At 39.6% G+C, this 21,101-nt stretch overlaps 1 protein-coding gene across 1 annotated transcript in view; it reads left to right on the top strand.

Moving 5' to 3' along the window:
* Positions 1-21,101, top strand: part of PPARA (peroxisome proliferator activated receptor alpha) — a 75,449-nt gene that overhangs the window by 29,689 nt on the left and 24,659 nt on the right. Inside the window, 7 exon segments of the mRNA XM_007058252.4 lie at positions 2,389-2,484; positions 8,005-8,047; positions 8,049-8,126; positions 8,128-8,219; positions 14,807-14,967; positions 16,539-16,677; positions 18,023-18,225. Of these exon segments, the coding sequence (XP_007058314.1) occupies positions 8,022-8,047; positions 8,049-8,126; positions 8,128-8,219; positions 14,807-14,967; positions 16,539-16,677; positions 18,023-18,225 (699 nt within the window). The 5' untranslated portion in view covers positions 2,389-2,484; positions 8,005-8,021.

Here is a 21,101-nt window from a genome sequence, read left to right as displayed (position 1 = left end):
CTTTTACTTTTAAGTAATGATCACAATCTTTTTCAGTGAAACTTATACACGAGCGTATGTGTACATATACATAGACACTAATTACATTCAAAACAACCTAGATAATAAGATTGAGGGAATTCCTAGAAGTTTTAGTGTAGAGCCCTTCTGTGCTTGTACAATTAAACTAGAATAAAAGAGTACATACTTCTTAATAATTTGTTCTATAATGAGATCAGTAGGTATACACGGAGTGACATTTTGTTAATCACTTCTTAAGCAGCTATGCTTAATGATCTGTAATAATTAAGTTGCTGTAATTTTGAAAGTACAGAAGGGCCTGTAATTTAACAGTTAAGCCACTAAATGTTTAATTACTGCTTTTACTAGATAGTAATCTTCTTCCAGAAATTCAGCTAAAAGGACTGACAAACTTAAATATTAATGTGAGTGTGAAAAAGAATACTGCAGACAGGATATTTATTGGTCATTGTGTTAAAGTAGCTGTTGCAACATATATTGGTACGTTTTAATGTTGCCATCTCAGCTTCATTTTTGCATTCCTATTGAACAAATATTGTTCATTTTAAGTCATTAAACTTGCACTTCTGTACCCTCTTGTTCTTTCAGAAATATTTTCTGTGGCCTAAGTGTACCACATCTCTTCCCTGGGAGCCAGACAGAGCTGTGCACCTTGCGTTGGGAGCTTCAGTTAGCATTGAGCTTGGGCTTCCCAGTTACACTGAAAGAGTACTTTTGCTATATAACCTCCCTCTCATACAGAGACAGCTCTGGCAGATAGTGGGGGCAGAACATCTGTTTATTCCCTACCATTCCCCAACCCATTTCTTGTGAGTCGTTTCAGTGCAGAACATCCCCTGTAGTTCCCAGAGCATAGATACTGTTACTCTGGGCTGCCCATACATGGGCCACACAAGGGGAAAAGGCTCTTTACTCCCTCCTTTCACTGCATGGCCATGTAAGGGGGGTTGCAGTCTAACCCTTTGTTTCCTATGTATTTCTTTTGTGGAAGAATTTCCTTAACTAAAGTAATGATGCTTGATGATGTACTTAGTAAAAGGTGAGGTGCCTAGTGTAGTCCCCCAGGGACCAGTGTTGGACCTAGTTTTATTTAACATATTTACTAATGACCTAGAAGAAGTAGTAAACAGCACATTAAATTCAAGATAATGCTAAATTGGAAGGTGGTGTTAGGACAGAAGTTATGCAAAGGAATCTAGAGATTAGAGCTATTGGCAGAAAATAACAGTGATATTAACCCCAAATAAATGCAGCCCATTTGGTTTCTGTTACAGAAGCACAGTCTTTCCAAGGCCTCAAATTTATGTCACATCTGAGCTTCCTTTAGTTTGCAAGTACTATTCTGAGCATGTATGGCTGGTTTAGCCATAAAATCCATGTCTGTGGATAATGATGATGACCATCCTTGCCACCTTCATTGAGTATATGGCCTCCCAGTCTCAAAGCATTAGGTTTAATGTTTCTAAGCACAGTCCTAACTATAGTGCTGTTTCTGCAACCCTTACTTATGTTGCTGCTGCTATTTGCTTTTCTTGTTATAACTACGTCCCCTTGGGCATGTGAGCTATACTCGTATTGACTTATGACAACTTATTGTGTCTTGTACATCTCTATTTATATCACCTCTGAGTCTGGTGAGCACCAAATTTTATTTTTCTCAGTGATGTGGCCAGATTAGTTCAATGGGTTTTGTAAGTGAAATAAAGATCCTTTTATGGAGACTGATGACCAATTGTGTCATAAGTGAGCTGGATGTTGAGGGAAAGATAAGACCCTCCTGCAGGAGCACAGAGGATTGTTATACCATTGACAACAATATGATTTTCAAAGAAGAGGAGTGTGGAGATTTTCCCTTTTATATAACCACTTAAAATTACATCAGATCAACAGGGACCATCTACTCAATAGTCATTATCCTCAGGGCCATGTTTAAAATAACCTAATTATCTCTAATATTATATATTAGGGTTCTAATAATATATAAATATTTACAATTAATCACAATTGATATTGTTTGGACACTCTTAATTGAACAACTGAGCTACCCTATAAGTTCATCCCGCCTCAATGAGGTTGACTCATGTGGGACAGCCTGAATTGATATTGAGAGCTCAGATGTGGTGCTGTCAGTCTGTCACCTTTCCTGGGAGTAATATTTATGTTTTCTGCACATTTGGTCAGGAGAAGAATTCTGTTGGAATTGGTCTTGCCCGCTCCTTCCTTTCCGATCATGCCATTCCAAAGCTGCAAATCATGTCCAACTCTTGCATTAAAATTGCCAAGGAGTATGAGCTTGTCCTCTTTGGTGATGGCAGAGAGAATTCGGTCAAGGTTGACATAAAATCTTTCTTTTGATTTCATTATCAGCATCAAGGGTTGAAGCATATGCACTGATGAGTGTTGCATGCTGACTTTTGGCAAGTTTAAGACAGAAGGTCCTGAGTCATTCATTGATGCTAACAGGTAATTCTGGGAGTTGGTTGACTGTTTTGTTTTTGATAGCAAAAGGAACACCCTAGATTCGTTGTTCGTTGTTGCTGCGCCTTTCCAGAAAAAAGTGAAACCACCACCTTTTTCCTTGAGCTATCCTCCTCCTGTATGTCAAGTCTCACTCAGTGCAGCAAAGTCGATGACATGCCTCCTGAGTTCTCTGGCCACAATTGCTGTTCTTTGCTCTGGCTGGTTACTTTTCAGGTTGTCCATCAGGCTTGAACGTTCCAGGTTCCAAATTTCATTGTTCAGTTTCGACCGCAGTTAGGTGATACCTCTGGACACGGTTATCCAGTCGGGGGGAGGCAAGGCAGGCTATGTTTAAGGCACCTTCAAAAAATAGTCAGCACTTTCTCTGTGGCCTACAACAAACTTGGGCTCATACTCAACACCAAGAAAAATGAAGTACTCCACCAGCAGGGTGCAAATCACCAGGATCCTGCTTCTATAATTCAGATCAATAAAGAGACCCTAGAGAATGTTGAGCACTTCCTTTACCTGGGCAGCTGTCTGTCGCAGAAAGCTGACATTGATGATGAAATTCAACACTGCCTTCAATGCACCAGTGCAGCTTTTGGACACTTGAGAAAACAATCTTCAAAGATCATTACATGAGAATCAAACCGAGCTTCATGGGTTTCAGGCTGATGTTATCCCTTCTCTCTTGTATGGTGCTGAAACCTGGTCAAGTACAGTAGACACCTCAAGGTTATTGAATGATGCCAGCAATGGTGCCACTGAAAAATCTTCTGAGTCAAGTGAAATGACCGATGCACCAACATCAGTGTTCTGTCCCAGGCCAAAGCCTCCAGCATTGAAGTGATGATCATCTACCACCAGCTCCATTGGGCTGGTCATGTTCTTCAAATGCCAGAAAACCAACTCCTGAAGCAGGTCATATTTTCATAACTGAGCCATGGCCAAAGGATGAGGGAAGGCTCAAAGACATCCTTAAAGCCAAGGAGAGAGGGGAGTCCTGTCCTCTCTCTGGTCCCGCAACACCTCGAGATGCCTAAAAAAGAGGATCAGCTCCCGCTGGAAGTCATGTGAGGAGCGCCGGGAGCTGGGAATACTGGTGCCGCAAATAAAGACCCTGGACCACACCATCGTCACCCCGACCGCCAGAATGATGCTGGAAAGGATGCCATCCGCTGCCACTAGGCTGAGAACCTCAAGCAGAAATCGGACCAGGGCAAGGTGTTCGAGGTGGGATCCAGCAAGTGGGATGCCAGCAACCACTTCCTCTCCAGGTGGCAGCTTCACCAGGTTCGCTGACTGGTGGTTCATCCACCGGGCCCGACTCAACTGTGTTCCCCTCAACGGAGCCATCCGCCACGGCAACCAGGACAAGCGCTGCAGGAAGTGCGGCTACGCCAATAAGATCCTGCCCCACCTCCTGTGTGGATGCAAACAGTACTTCGGAGCCTGGCAGCACTGCCACCACACCATCCAGAACCGGCTGGTGAAAGCCATCCTGCTGTCCCTGGGGAAGATCACTGTCGACTCTGCCATCCCCGGGACAGGCAGCCAACTGCGACCCGACATTGTCATGACCGAAGCAGAAAAGAAGGAGGTCCTCATGGTAGATGTCATGGTGCCATTTGAAAACAGGTCACCAGCCTTCCATGAGGTCCGAGCACGGAAAGTCTTGAAGTACACCCCACTGGCTGACACCCTGAGAGCCCAGAGCCACAAGGTCCAGATTCACGCCCTGGTCGTGGGAGCTCTGGGAGCATGGGACCCCCACAGCGAGCAGGTACTGAGAGCATACGGAGTCGGTCGATGCTACGCCCGGCTCATGAGACAGCTCATGGTGTCTGACACCATCAGGTGGTCCAGAGACATCTACACGGAACACATCACAGGACACCGCCAGTACCAGATCAAGTAACCAAGAACGCCAACCAGGGAAATAACCCACTTCCTTCCCTGACGAACCGAGGGATGCACCCTACCCATGTACTTATTCTCTACACCAATACTGACTTGGACTCTTAATACATCCCGTGTGTGGCATACCCAAGCCCACTTATCCACTGACGCTTTAAAAACTCCCACACCCCAATCTGGATCTATGCTCGTTATGTGATATGTATGTACTTTGTGAACCTTGTAGCTGATACTTGCAGTCCCCCATAACCGAAGCCCGAGCCCAGATGTACAGTACCTTCCCTCTTGCCCTTGTGTATATTTGATTTTAAATGTTGACTTAAACTCATGGGAGACCCAAGCCCTTGGCTGATAAATGGAAAAAGACCTTGTGGCAAGGATCCCAGTATTTTGAGAGCCAGCAGAGATAACAGGAAACGGAAAAATGGGAAAGGAGGAAAGAATGCACCACAGCCCAACTCAACAATCCAGATTTGCCTTTTCCATTGGGAAATGTCTGCATCAGTTGTGGATCCCAGATTAGCCACCTGTGTATCCACCAGTGATAACTGGCTATAATTTTATGGAAGACAATAATCCACAAACTCCGAGAGATCACTGATGGCTTATTTATATTTGGAGTTCACTTTAAAAATGTTTGTATACAATTAAATCAAAGGAAATTAAAATGTCCTAACCATCATATAACATAATCAAAATGGGCAGCTGGCACTTGAGTTGATCTTTTTTAAAATCACAATGTAATGTATAGAATAAATTGAGCGGAACTGCAGCAAATCAGACTAACGTTAGTCAGAACATGACCATCGCCTGTGGCAGCATCCAATTGATGGATAGTTTTATGATGATTGACTGAATAATTCTTGTTAGTCTCAGTATCATTCTTCTACCACAACACCTGGTCTAGTACATCTGTTTTAGTTGTCATCACTTCTTTGCCCAGTCTCATTCTGTAGCATAGATGTTTTTAAATGTTATAAATTATAAGATGTACTTAGAGATGAGTTGCTGCTATTTCAAGATCTATCCTTTCTTTCTGTCAAATTGATTTGTATTTGTAATACTGTTTGTATTACATGGGTTGTACCTGGCTTGCGGGAGCAAATCTTGCCAAGAAATCTAGCACTATAAACAAGATAATTGTCCATTTTTCGGAAATGTCTGGCAACTAGACAGGGAAAAGCAGTACTTCCTACTCCCAACCAAACTGCCTACCCATGTAAGGTAGAGAACCTTTTTAATAATAGTTGTCTCAATATCTTGAGTTGGCAGTTCAGCCACAGTCATTGTCTTTTTTTATGCAGCCTAAATAAATAAATCTTGAATGCTGTTCCCCTCTTCGTACCACTAGCCATTTGGAGACATGCTTCTTACAATTTGCTACCTGCAGTTTCTTTTCAGTTTTCTGGTACACAGAACATTTCCCTGGTCTGGTTTGTACAATGTGCTTCCTGGAAAAGCTTGTATTGTAAATTCTCTGGGCCAAATACTGAATTCCTTAACCAGTTTTTTACTTGGGTAAAACACCCAATTGGTGTGATGTGGACCAAATGAAAACTGAGTGAAGGCCCTATGTCTATGTGTCTGTACTAATCTTACAGTTCTTTTCCTCCAGATACATACATGTTGTGTTAGGCCACTGATTATGGTGCACCCTGCATTTCTAAAATAACCCAGTGTTATACATTACTATGTGGTTTGAAGAGGAAAGAGCCCCACAGTAGTAGCCAAACTTTCCTGGCAAGCAGATCAGGGAAGCAAATCCCAATTTAAAAAAATACTTTGCCTTTATGTACAATGTCTTTTGTCAGTGGACCTGAAAGTGCTTTACAAAGGTGAACAGTGTTTTCTCCATTTCATGGATGGGGACAGAAGCAGAGAAAAGCTTAGCAGCATGCCCAAAGTCATACAGATCATAATTAGATGAAAACAACTATGCTGATTTATGGACACATACTCCAACTCGAAGCATACTCCCTAACTTTAAGGATTAGAATCTGTATTCCTAGTCATCCATTATGATCAGAATGAGTGAGTGTGGATAAGTAAGATGAACCACAATTATTCAGGGATCTACTTGAGAACTGGGGGACTTTAATATTAATATGGAATTTGACAGAAAGCCAGTGCAAACATTGTAAATGACATTAATTGCTCAGACAGTCCTCTGTTGGTAAGGATGCAAGCTACAGCATACAAATTACTTATCAATTGCTGTTTCCTATTTTAGTTTTTTACCTTACAATGTAATTTGGTATAATAAGCACACACTGGAAAACACTACAGAATTTTTTGTATATGCTAGTGAACTTCTGGAAAGTATAATGAATATGTGAGATACTGCACTACTATAACAGCACTTTGATCATTAAAGATGACTAGTAAAAACTGTGTGTGCAGTGTGCATTGTCGCAAACAACTTTTTTAGTCTTGCACAGACTCATGTTATACATACTGAATCACTATCTACCCTCAATTACACCTCTGCAACAACTTTGATGGGCCAGACTCCTACATGACTGGTCCTCCCTGAGTGTTTCTGATATTTATCAGTCTTTTAAAGATGATTGTCCTTTGCATTGTAAAAGATAGATCCCCAGCAGTCAGCACAGCCTATCAATCATAACTCTGCCCATGTTTCAGTTGCATGCAAAAGAAAACAATTAAAAATTTTCTCCCAAGATAAATGCTAAAAACTCAATGAGCCAAATGTATTATTCTGTGGTTATGTGTGGAAATTGAGTGATTCCAAGCAAGCATAAATTGCTTGCTATTAAAGATATTCACAACTTTTAACAATGTCAAATAAGAAAATGACTTTGGGGTTGGGTGTATATGTTTAAAACTTCATTTGCTAGCATATACCACAGTTTTCTCGTAAACTTAGAGGTAAAAATTGGTAAGAACGTGGTATGTTGGTAAATGTCAAGTCTTCATGGTGACTAAAGTAACAGTCAAAGCTTTTCTGTAACCAGCAGTGCATATTCAGTGCATGGACATACTGAATTAGTATGTATTCTTACACCAGTTGAAGAAAATGCAGCTATAAGTGTAGTTTCATCCTCAAAGGCCAGCTTCTTTTAATAGCAGTACTTCTTGGCGTGAGTAGCAACATTATATAGTATGTGCCATTGTTTCCTTTTCTGGCAGATTCAACTAAAGAAAATTTTAAAATGTGAAATCAGGGGTGAGGGTATTCCAGTGTAACTTCACTGACTTCAGCAGGTTTGCACCCAGAATGAATGGCTCATTATTTCCCAGAGGTTTATACCATAAGGTAAAGTTGTGATCTCCCGCGGTATCACAGGATATACTGAACAAATTTGGGAGGGATGAAGAGAGCACCTGATGCACATCTTCTGACCCTAGTCAGACTACAGCTGTGGATAAACTACTCCCTAAGTAAAGTATTTTGATGTATGGTTATTCATAATTTGTAGATTTATTTATTGACATTTGCCATTTACCTAGCACAGTTCAAGCTGAAATACTTACTGTCTGCTATAGAAACATAATTTGCCGCTTTCAACAGCAGAAGAGAGGGAGAAGGCAACATAGATACTTACTTAGCCATAATCTTCTTTTGTTTTGTTTTTTTAACAGTCTAATATGAGGGTTAAATGGTGGACACAGAAAACCAGTTTTTCCCCCTTAGAGGAGGATGATCTCGGAAGCCCCTTATCTAGAGAGTTCCTACAAGACATGGAAAACATACAGGGCATCTCTGTCTATTGGTGATGATAGCCCTGGAGCATTCAGCGTAACAGAGCTCCAGTCTTTGGGAAATGGTCCAGGATCTGATGGATCAGTCATTACAGGTAAGAGTTTAGAATACAGTAAGTCTTCATCAGTTGAGATAAGATGTATTTAATTGAGTTAAGCAAATCCTTCCTTTACATTACAACAGTTGTTTCAGATGTATAGATCACACTGGAAACAAAAACCTTTTAGCTGTTTATAATGTCAATAAATTAACTCCAGTCTGAAATTTGTGAGACACGTGTTACTCCATAGAAAAAGTGATATTTTTAAAACAAAAATTTTAAATTATTTTATTGGTTTCACTGATGAGGTGAGGTGGAGATAAAAGTATGTTGGCTTGTTTTGTATAAATTTGTGCTCCCTTTAAAATGAAATCTTGCTGACTACCTTTAGCGTACACCATTTTTTACCAGTATCTTTCAAAATAATCACAACTGTTACTACAAAAGTAGCTACATTCCTCTCCAACTTAGCAGATACTGTATAATATTTATAATACCTCAAAATTTTCCACTGATTTCGCTGTCTTTGAATCAGTCCCATGAACTACAATCTGTGTGACTCTTATAACATACACAATATGTATAGTAAAATCTGTGCGAAAAGGAGATTTGTCATTCTGACTGCTAAAAAGTTAAACTAGAACTCAGTGAAAAGGTTTGTCTGTAACTTTTCATCTCTCCAAAATGCCTTTATTTAAATGTTGGTTTCTCTGTTGATATCAGTAACACAGTTAAGGCAGAGAGCCATTAATCCTCAGATCTTTGATTACATGAGGTTTTTATTATATAAAAGGTGTAAATGAGGACTGTAGTGCTGCCATTAAGGTTATTATGTACCATTTTTGTTTATCCAGTACAGTGACAATAGGAGATTTTTTTTCCCACTACTTTTGGAGGACATCCGATGAAGTGAGCTGTAGCTCACGAAAGCTTATGCTCAAATAAATTTGTTAGTCTCTAAGGTGCCACAAGTACTCCTTTTCTTTTTGTGGATACAGACTAACACGGCTGCTACTCTAAAAGGAGAAGAAGATTAAAGTTACTTTAGAATAGTGTTTGAAATCACAGATCTTAAATTCATTTGCATAAACATGCCATATTATGCACCTTCAGCATTATGTCCTAACTTGCTTATTGAGTAAATATACATGACTTATTTACATAAATGAGATCAAACGTTCTGATTACCAGAATGTAAGACTGACAAGGCTACAGCATGGAATGAGCTTTAGGAACATAGGGATTTTTATGCTCCTGGCTGACTCGGGTATTTCCCTAGGCCAGTGTCCAGCTAACTCTGGAAGCTGTGCCTTGTTTCCCCTAGGCCTGGAGTGGATGCATACGAGGCTGTGGCTGGGTTATTAGCTCGTGTGGCTGACTGCTTCTTGCCCTCTGCTGTCAAGGAGATCTCGTTGCTTCTTGCCATCAACTGGGAAGTGTTCTGCGTGAGCGGCTATACCTGGGTGTTTAGTTCTGGCTTCTCCTTTCTCTTTGGTTGACCTCACCTACTGTTCCCTGACAGGAGGTTGGGAGCTGTGGCTGCTGCATGCTTGTCCCTGTGGCAAGGGAGAAATGGCTAGAGCATTGCCCAGTATCACTCAGGGATCACTTGGGAGTCTGTGATCAGAGATGTAGCCTAGAGCAAGAGTCATTTACAGTAGAAATCCTGCCAAAAGTGGCACTAATCATAAAGATGCTGCCTAGAATATCTCCTTAGCGCTCAAGCTTCTGTGCAGGAACAGTTCAGAAAGCGGATTTAAAAACAGGATCCTTCTGGCCAAAGCAGGAGAGGTAACACATCTGAGTTTGTGACATGGTGTTACCAACTCTCACGATTTTACTGCCTTCCTGATTGCAAAGAAAAAATGGAAAACATGAACCCAAAGGCTCAAAATCTGGAAGGCAAATAAAAGAACTTAAAAAAAAAACTTCTAAAACATTTTAAAAAAAAATCATTTTGGGTGGTCTGAGTCAAGATTTTTTGAGGCTGTTGAGGTTGGCAATACGAGTTCTGAGTTAACCTGTTTCTAACATCATATGCCTTGACCTACATTCATATAATTGTTTTAATGGATTTGTTCAAATAAAACACGTGTGAATTTGGTAAAATCTTACAATGTACTGCAAGATATAAGGACAAGTCTTCTAGCTTTAGAAAATTTCGAGTTTGGTGGAGGGTAGGTTCTAGAACAGTGATACTCAATTAGATCTACCCTCGGGCCGATTTGAGAATTTTAATGATGAGGCAGGCCATTTGTGCAGAAGGCTGACAAAATTAAAAACCAAAACCAAAAAAAAACTTCAGCTGCCAATAAATAAAGACCTTGATTGCAACATAAGTATTAGTGTTTCTATCTTTTAACGAAGTTTATAAATCAACATTATTACCTGTGTTTGTGGCAATCTCTAATGGGAGAGGTGATATAGATGATTGCTGGCAAGTTTTGTGAGGAGTGGTTTGTAGGAGGTCAGGGCAAGGTGCATGCACTGGTGAAGATGCTTATCTGCCAGGTGATTGCGGTGTTGGTTTTAATAGTCACGTTAGCAAACCCAGATTCACAGAAGTACGTTGATCTGAACATTGTTAAAAGATAGATGACTAGATTCTGGCTATTCTGAAACTGGTCTGCATATTTGAATCCAGAAATCACAAAGTCCCACTTCTTGGAATTTTGCCTTGAAGACATCTGAGCTCTGGAGTTTTACAATTTCTAATTAAAAGTCACCTTCATCCGTTGAATCAAGAATGTTCTTTGCTTCTGAAAGGCAAGGTCCATCGGCAGTTGCCACAAATGGATCATGAACAAACAAAAACTAATCCTTTGGAATTTTAAAATTCTCAAATCACATTTAAAAATTTGCGATCGGATTGTTTAGGAATTCTTGCATCGTTTTCATTGAAGTTTGATCTGTAAGCAACAACACACAATGTGGGAAAGTGCAACATCTTTCTTATTAAGTTTGTCTGAAATGTTTTAAGATTCTTCTGAAAGCACACACTTTTTCAGATCTCTGACACTGTTTTCATGGCCCTGGAGCTGGAAGTTGAGGCAATTCAAGTGACCAGTATATCGCACAGAAAGCTACCTGTGACATAGAGGAGACATCATTCATAAATTCAGGGAACTCACATGCCTTGTTGGTCTTGTGATTATTTCTTTTTGAAGCGCACAAAACCTCTTTAACGCGCGCTTCCTACTTAACCAGTAAATGTTGTTGTGCAACAGATCACTGTATTCGGCTGAAACATCTTGTAAAGACCTTTAAAAAGACAACGTTGCAAGCTAGAACTTGAGCATATGTAGTTCGCTAATCTCATCACAATACCCATTGTTGTTGGTTTTTTTTTCAAGTCCCCAGACAATTTACTGGTGTAAATTTACAGGACAGTCTGGTGAATGATTTAGTGAAGTATTTTTAATGAAGGGTGTATCGGTGCCAAAGGTGAAGCAAAGCCCTTCTCTTTCCGTGTCATAGAGGGACCTCCATCTGTAACAAGCAAGTTTACTTTCTGCAGATCTATACCATTTTTTTTTTTCAAAAAAGCCTTTTACCTTTTCAAAAATGATCTTGCCTGTGGTGTAGGTTTCTAATTGTACTAAGCACAAAAATTCTTCCTTGAAAATTTCACCATCATAAAATCTAACAAACAATAGCTGGGCCATGTCACTTAAATCGCTTGCAAGAGACATGTATTTGGTGTTTTTTAAATCAGAAAGCAGTGATGACAAACAATCCTTGTAAATTACCTCCAATATTCACATTGCTGTGGAATCAAACAGGGGAGCTTGCTTCACATGGTTCACAATGTCATCTTTTTTTTTATCTCTGACAAAAAGCTCCTCCAGCATTTCCAGCGTGTACTCCTTCACAAGCTCGGCAGCCAAGAAAGGCTTTTTCTTTTTAGCTAGTACCAACATTATCTGAAGAGAAGCAGCTATTGCTTTTTTCTTTTTTGTTTTGTTTTTATTTTTGTTTGTTAAAATTACTGTGCTTTGATTCAAAGTGGCACCTCACGTGGGTGACTTTACAGATGGATACAGTGGTTTGGCATATTAAACACCAAAGGTTTTGCATTTAAATGAGGTGGCATAATAAGAAAATCCACTGTCCAGTTTGGGTTAAAAGCTTGGTTTTCACTGTCAACTTTGCAACATTTTACGCCCACTCTCACTCATTTTTTACTCCATTTCCATCACTAATGAAAAAATGGATGACATCCTAGCTCAATCATAGCCGATGCTATCGCAAGAACTTAAGATCTAGTAAGCAGTGCTTAATTTTTGCTCGGGTAAGTTACTTACTAAAGAAGTTGTAGGCAAATGATAGGCAGCACATCTCTGTTTGTGAATTTAATGATAAACATTTTTTAAAGATGAGCTAATGGGCCATGCAGGAAGCCTTGGTAGGCAACATTTGGCCCACGGGCTGCCTATTGAGTATCACTGTTGCAGAGGATTGGTGCGGAGAAGCTCATGGTTTGGGTGGCGATATCCCTTAGGGATGAATTTATGAAAGGGGGAACGCTATCTCCTAGGATCTCACAAAATTGGGTCACTGGGCAACAAAATGGCAGATGAAATTGAATGTTGGTAAATGCAAAGTAATGAACATTTGAAAAAATAATCCCAACTATACATACACAATGATGGGGTCTAAATTAGCTGTTACTGCCTAAGAAAGAGATCCCTTAGAGTCATTGTGGATAGTTCTCTGAAAACTTCTGCTCAATGAATAGCAGCGGAGAAAAAGGCTAATTGTATGTTAAGAACTGTTAGGAAAGGGATGGAAAATAAGACCAAAAATATCATAATGAGCCTATATAAATCCATGCTAAGCCCACACCTGGAATACTGTGTCCAGTTCTGGTCATCCCATTTCAAAAAAGGATATTATTCAACTCAGAAGAGTTCAGAGAAAGACAACAAAGGTTAATCAAGGTTATGAAACAGTTTCCGTATGAGGTGAGACTAAAAAGATGAGGGCTGCTCATCTTTTTTGAGAGAGAGACGACAAAGTGGGGATATGATAGAGGTGTATAAAATCATAATTGATGTGGAAAAAGTGAATAGACAAATGTTATTTATCCCTTCATGCAGTGCAACAACCAGGGGTCACCTGATAAAATTAATAGGCAGCAGGTTTAATAGAAACAAAGTAGTACTCTTTCATACAACACACAACTAACCTGTGGAATTCATTGCAGAGGATGTTGTGATGGCCAGCAGTATAACTGGGTTAAACAAGAACAAGTTAAGTTTATAGAGGATTGGTCCATCAATGGCTATTAGCCAAGATGGTCAGGGATGCAGCCCTAAACCTCTGACTACCAGAATCATTCCATAATTGCCCTGTTCTGTATGCTCTCCTTGAAGCTCTGGTTTGGGCCACTGTTGGAGACAGGGTTCTGAGCAAGATAGACCATGGTCTGACCCACTATGGCAATTCTTATGTTCTTGTGGGGGTTTTTTGGTGTTTTTGGAGGTGGTTCAAAGTGAAGCGTTTTAATTTTGCAAGATGGTTAAATTTTACAGATGAGCATGGAACAGTTTCTACTTAGTTATTTTACTATTTGAGTTGTTGAGCATTGTTTTCCTCACATTTAGAGAGGCGAGGCAGCGCAGTCAGACAAAGAAGGTTTTGATTGTCAGATCATCTACATTGTGATCCCTAGTTTGTCTTCCTTTTGAAGCTTCTCTTTAGCCTCACTGCAGTTTAATCGTATGGCCTGTTTTCACTCCTCTGGCAAAGGGCAAACTCTTCAGAATGGCATTAGAAGCGCAGCATCTCCTGTCTTAGGCCCTAGTTCACGAGTACATGAATAGTCCCACTGAACTAAAATGGGACTTTAAACACATGCTTAAAGATAAGCATGTGCTTAAATGTTCTGCTGACCTGGGGGCTTTAACCAGGAAGGTATGTTTGCTGTCTTTCCGTAACAGCAGGTCTGACTCTGACCTGAGTAGGCTAAACTAAAGCATGTGTCTGGAAGTATCTTGGGCAGAAAATGTAATGGCCAGCTGTGCTGATTATAACCATAGAGAAAGGGTGGTCCATTGACTGCCTGGGCATTATGATGATACTTTGAGGATCTGGTCCATGGGCTTTGCCCCAGCAACATGTATCAGTCTGTTTGGCCAGTGCCAATCTTCCATTTATAACTTACATTATTTTATAACTAGTAAAACATCTGAAAAATAGATAATTACAGAGAATTATAATGAATAAATTCCCTTGCAAACATGAAATAGTCATTCATTTAACAAGTGATTTCAAAGCTTTAGTTAGATACTTTTGGATCGCAATCTAAATTATTCTAAATTTTCTGTGCATACTTACAAACTGTTGTTGAAATACCACTACAACTTCTTTGGTTCTGGCTCTTAGCTCTCCTATCCTTTTGTGTGTGCATTGTATGTGTCATCGTCATTAGCTGTACAGACCCTGTATTTGTTTGGTGCACTATTAATAGAAGCATGAGCTAGTTTTCAAACAGATTTGTTACTGTTAAATTAATAGTGCATGTAATGATTTTTTATTTCAGGCTTTTAAAATAAACTTTCCTATGTGGATGAAATTTAGCACAGAACTGGTACTGATTTTGGTAGTACAGAATTTATGAGTGTTCCTTTTTCTTTTAGATACCCTTTCACCAGCATCAAGTCCTTCATCCATTAATTTTGCCACAATTCCAGGTAGCATAGATGAATCACCCAGTGGAGCATTAAACATTGAATGTAGAATTTGTGGGGACAAAGCCTCAGGCTTCCATTATGGAGTACATGCTTGTGAAGGTTGTAAGGTACAGTTGATTTTTTTTAATAGCCTAAACCATATTGCTTTATTTACAGGGTTATATGAAGAAAAAACATAGTTGCTTTGTAAATGTAATTAAAATCAGTCTAATTGTAAAAAGAAAACACAATTTAAATAAAAAAGTCACTTGTGATCTTCTCAAGAAGTATTTTTGTCTGGTACCATAATTGGATACTAGAACTTCTTCAAGAAAGGCAGTTGATGATGATTATAAGTAGTGCTTTTGTGAAAAGAACTAGTTATCATTAGAGATTAAAATAATTTAAAAGGAATAAAAAATGTTCCATTAGTGTTTTATTTGTGTTGGGAATATGCTATGGGAACCATGTGAATTTGATACATTTCCATTATATTTCCAATGAACAAATCCTGAATGCCTCATCACCACCACATCCTAACTGAATCACTTTTAGTACAGTGTTTTATTGATTATAAATTTGGAACCAGTATGTGGTCACAAAGCCAAACATGCTTACCATCAGTCTTTGAAGTATAGGATAGATGACCAAAAAAATATAAAGGTTTTATATTTTATTTTCTCACGTATGTCTAGTTTTTTTGTTTGTTTCTGCATCACATAACAGGACTTGAGAAAGTGAAGCAATTTTAAAACATTCAAAAATGTTTACAATCACTCAGTCTTAACTCTTGGGTTAGGATAATAAGGTTCAAATGTAGAGTTCTGTGGATTAATGTTCTGGAATTGGTAGAATAATTCTAAATTCAAATCTGAAGATTTGCACTCATTCTTTTAGAGTTAGAGAAATAGGTCATGATCAAAGTGGCACTTTGTGACATGCTGGCAGTGCAACATCTTGCTTCACACATTACAACGTCTTATCATGACACAGCGCTGTGTAGCAGTGTTTGTAGAGACTAGTATTTCATTGCAGGGTCACTCAGAACATCATGGTAAGATCATTTATAGGCTTTTCTCTGGTGCCCATGTGCCTGTGCTTAGCTCTTCCTCTACACCCTTGCACTTTCCTGTGCATCCCCAACTCTTCCTGCTGTTAACATGTGCTCTTCCTTCATGTAACCATCTATTGCGGTGTGTGTGTGCATGTACGTGTATGGCAGATGAGGATTCCCTCTCACAGGGAGAGGGGGCTGGTAAAGCGTATGCTAGGGTAAGACTGTGCAGGGCACAGTGCATGGTTGTTCTGCTTGATCCTTAAAGGCTGCTCTGATACTACCTTAAGAGGCATCTTGGTCCCCACAGCCTGCAAAGGATCAGGAGTGCAGAAAGGAGGCTTAAAGCTACCTTTCCACCCCCCACATTCTATCTGTGCCAAGTGTAAACTCAATGCAGGTGCGAATCTGGCCTCCATGTAATGCTGTATTTAGTGAAGTAGGAAACTGTTGCATTTTGACACATCATACTTTACTTATATTTATCTAGATTAACATTTATCTTTAGTTTCTGTAAGTGTCAACTGTGGAAAAATAAGACAGAAAGAAAAGAGAAAATGTAGTGATATGATTAAGATTTATTGGAAGACTTTTATATTAGCTCACTTTTTGACAATATATAATGTTCTCGTAAACATTTTACAGGGATTTTTTAGGAGAACAATTCGACTTAAACTCATCTATGATAAATGTGATCGTACCTGCAAAATACAGAAAAAAAATCGTAATAAGTGCCAATACTGTCGTTTTCAAAAGTGCCTTTCAGTTGGAATGTCACATAATGGTAGGTAAGAGTGCCCTTAATAATTTGTTCCCAGTTCCGCAAGCAGGCATGTGAATAACTTTACTCACATGAGTAGTTCCACAGAGTTACTTGTGTGAGCAAGTGTTACAGGATTCAGTCTCAGGTGTTTACAGTGTATTAAAATGAGGCCCTGATCCTGCATTGAGAATGCTTGGGTGCAGGATTTTGTTCTCAGTACAGGATCAAGGTCTAATTAGTGGGGTTCATTTGTGTTTTGCTTTTCTTCTTTTCCTCTGCTCTGGAATAATCACATTTTAGTTGCACGGTGTATGGACAAGTTTTAAAGGTCATTTTTCCCCCAAAAAACCAAAAGGCTCCCTTTCAAAAATTAAGTGCGGAAGAGGCATGTAAGCATGCTTGACTGGGAATGAGAAAAAAATATTGAAGGCTAGCTTAAGAATGCGTGTTTGCGAGATTTCTCCTCTGATGTGTAATTCAATTTGATCAACAAAATGAAAGGTCACTAAAAGTATGTATTAGTTCACTTTTACAACTTTTACTATTGGGGTCATCAGAAAATCGCCTTTCATTTCCAGAAAATATATCCGAACTTTATAGTTGCTATTTGTTTGTCTGGTCCTCTAAATATTCTAAAATCATTTCAATTTTGTTTGTCACCAAGTAGAATAAATCTACAGTTAAATACTTAGCGTGTGTCTGAAATGTGTCTGAAATGCAATTGTCATTAATATTATTTTAAAAAACTTTAACTTTTTATTCTATTACTTCCTTATGTGCAAGACATTGTTTGCATTTTGGAGCTTGTTTTATATGCGGATGAATATATTTGTATTCAAGCATCCCATGTCTTCTGAGGATTTAAAAATATAGTGAATTTAGGAATTTGGGGTAGTACTTGATCTGAGTGTTCCAAATTTTATTTATGGGACATAGGTCTACTGGCTGTTTTCCAATCTTTCACAGCAAGTGTATAATCATTAAATAAATTTCTAGTCCGGTTTAGTCTCCTGCCAACATGGCTAGAATAGGATGCTTCAACTGAAGTCAAACAGTTAGTAGTACATTGCCCTTTCCCCTCTGCATAGAGCAGAGTGCATTAATTCTGGACCACTGCAGCTATCAGCTTATGCTCTGAAGCATGACATTTGATTATCCTCATTGGAGATTGGTGATTTAATAATTAGGGACTAATTATGTGGGGAAGGGCTGTCTTATTTAATTCATGGCTTTATAGGTAGGACAGGCTGCCTCCAATAGTCATTACTCCTTCTAGATAGAAATCTGACTGCTGTTTTCAGGGAGGGAAAAAAGTATAGACTTATGTAGAATTTATGTATTTGTTCCATAATTGTGTTTCTACCAGCAATTCGGTTTGGACGAATGCCAAGGTCTGAGAAGGCAAAGTTGAAAGCAGAAATTCTAACAGGTGAACAAGATGTGGAAGATTCAGAAATGGCAGATCTTAAATCTCTTGCCAAGAGAATTTATGAGGCCTATTTGAAAAACTTCAATATGAACAAGATCAAAGCCAGAGTCATCCTTGCAGGGAAAACCAATAACAATCCAGTACGTGTTTTTGCTTTAATTTTATTGTGGCGCTAAAATGTATTGATGGTAATACAATGAACTGTAGAATTCTTAAGCAAATCATTTAGGAATAAGTGGTGTACTACTATGTGGTAGACCTGAAATATGAAAAAGTAGTACCTGTCGTAAATCTGGTCTTTGATATGTAAGATCAGTATAATGGGAAGATTTAGAAAATAAAGTTGTGGTTAACTTGTAAAAGAAAGATCTTGGTAAACTACTAGATGATATAGAGCAGCATAATAGGGTTGGCCACCTCCTGAGCACTCCCTCGTGGCTGTGGCACACTGCTTCTTGTAACCCTCGTTTCCCCCTCTCATAACCTACTAATTCCATGGAAGCTCTGCTCTCTCAATAATACCCCTCCGTTGGACTGGTTTATTATTAAAATTTTATGCAAAATAGTCCATAACAATAGTCCCAAAATAAAATTCATTTATCACACTCAGTTTAAATAGTGATTAAGATCCCAACAGCTAGTCCCTCAATATGCCCTATACAACACACCAGCCACTTTGACCACACCCAGACCCTGTCAGTCCTCTGCTCTTCCTCTGGCCCTGGACAGCCACCCCAGCCCTTCCAGCTGGCGTGCAACCCCACTCTTCCATGCAGAAACAGCCACAGCCTCTCTTGCCAAGGGAGCATCCCTCACTGCCCCTGGCCCTCTCTTTGTTCCTCTGGGTTCAGTTCTCCAGCCCTGGAGATGTTAGCAGGTAAGCTCCTCCTCTGCTTTTGGCCTTTGGCTCTGACTCTTCAGCTTAGGGCCAGCAGGCAACTCCCTTTGCTGCTCCCTGGCCTTCAGCCCTACCGCCCTGGCTCTCTGGCTTGGGGATGCCAGCCAGCAAACTCCTCCACTGCTCTCCTGCCTTCTCCCAGGGATCACATATAGTTTGTGCCAGCTTTTATCTCACACTCAAGCTTCTCCTCCCAGGCAGCCCTGACTCACCAGGTCTCTGTTTCCCTAGGGCTCAAGTGCCCTCTTTTAAATCCAGTTAATTGGCCAAATTGGAATGTGCTGCTCCCTCTTAAAGGGCCAATGTCACCATGTGATAAGGGGCTAAATGGTGGGGGAAGTAAATTTAGTTATCAGAAAATGAAATGTGATATCTGACTTCTGACTTGTTTTAGTACTGGGAAAAAATGTATTTATTTCCCATTAAGACTATAATAATGGTAATAAAATTTAGAATTTGTATAACACTTTTCATCCACCGATATCAACGTTCTTTGCAGAGGTAAGTATTGTTATCAGCATTTATACAAATGAGGAAACCATGGCATAGAAAGGTTGTGCCTTGATCCAGGATCACAAAGAGAGACTTAGTGACAGAGTTGGCAACAGAATGCAGGTCTCCTGAGTCTTATTTTCCAGCTCTAGGCACTGATCCACACATTTTCCCTACTCTAATTTTATGGTTTCCTTTGAAGGGGGAAGTGAACAAGGTTGAAAAGGAATTTGATTTTTATTATGGAGCTTATTTTTCTTCAAATATAAGAGACTGGCTAGGTTATATTAAGTGGTGAACACTATCTGATTCTTACTCAGGAGTACCAAAATCATTACTATTTTGTAGGAAATTATGTAATATTTGTTTCTCTTATGAGTTAATCAATGGTTCTCTTGTGGTATCCTTGATACGTTAGCGCTCTGCCATCCCATTGTGTGTACCCAGTCAGTAAAGCACTTAAGCACATAAATTGTCCCACTGACTTTCATGGAACTGTTCACATGCTTTAAATTAAGCATGTGCTTAATTTCATTGCAGGTTAGGGGCCTACAAAAATCTAAAACACATAGTATGGACCTGCACCCAGTACTTCACAAACTCTTCATAAGTTATAATCAAGACATCTGGTTCTGTATCTACTGTAGGTGCAGTGGACCTGAATTTCTAGACCTTGCATTTTGTGTATTCATTTATATCTGTGCAAAATTGATGTACAAATTGCCAAATCCAGAAATTTCTACTCATACCAATGATAGCATTTTGCACTTACTTGGGGTAGATGTACATGAACAAGACTGGAGAATCAGAGCTTGTATATTCATAAATAAAATATATTTCCCCCCGTACATGGGAAAGAAGAGGATTTAGATTATTTAACAAAGTCTTTCCTTGTGTAACCCTTCTGTGAAGTGGAGTCAGCAGCAACAAGGGTCACCTTCAGTATTGAGGGATTCTTCTTAATCATTCAAAACAGAACCAGCTCAAGCCTCCACCCAATGTTCTGGGAAAATGTAATAACCACCCATGAGCGCCTCTGAGAGGCACTACTTCCCCACTAGCAAGCACTAAGTCTGTGTATAACAAAAGAGAACTGTTAATAAAAGGGAAGGGAAACCAAGCATAAGTTTGGGAAAACACCACAACTGCATTCAAAAGCATGCAACCATAAGCAAAACCTGACCCCACAATGTGTTGAGCAGTGTTCTTTGCCTAAGTTAAGTCTGACAAACAAATGACCCTTTAAGGAATCACATACACCCCTCTGCTGCATCCTACTCACAGTTGGCTGTCCTTGGTTAGCAAAGACCGAGAGTTCAGAGGTGTGTTCACAGGGGTTCACCTCCCATTCCAACAAAGGGGGAGGAGTAATCAAGCAATGTCTCTGTGGTTGCTGTCTGCCTCTGCAACTGGTTGTTTGCTGCTGCCTCCACCGCTTGTCTCTGGATTTTCTTTCCTCTCACCACTGTGCCTACACCAGGTCTAAGGCATAGCTTCTAGACCTGATCATCAGTGATTCAGCTCTGGTAATCGCTGCACAGCAACATGACTCTCAATTGAGTCTAATTAGCTCTGTCTTTAAACACTGGAGAGCGGAAAGTCAAATGGTGTGTAGGATTCTTTGGG

This window comes from Chelonia mydas, chromosome 1 (genome assembly GCF_015237465.2).
Source record: "Chelonia mydas isolate rCheMyd1 chromosome 1, rCheMyd1.pri.v2, whole genome shotgun sequence".
NCBI classification, from domain to species: domain Eukaryota; kingdom Metazoa; phylum Chordata; order Testudines; family Cheloniidae; genus Chelonia; species Chelonia mydas.
The sequence above is the reverse complement of the archived record's forward strand: the minus strand, read 5'-3'. Positions and strand labels throughout refer to the sequence as shown.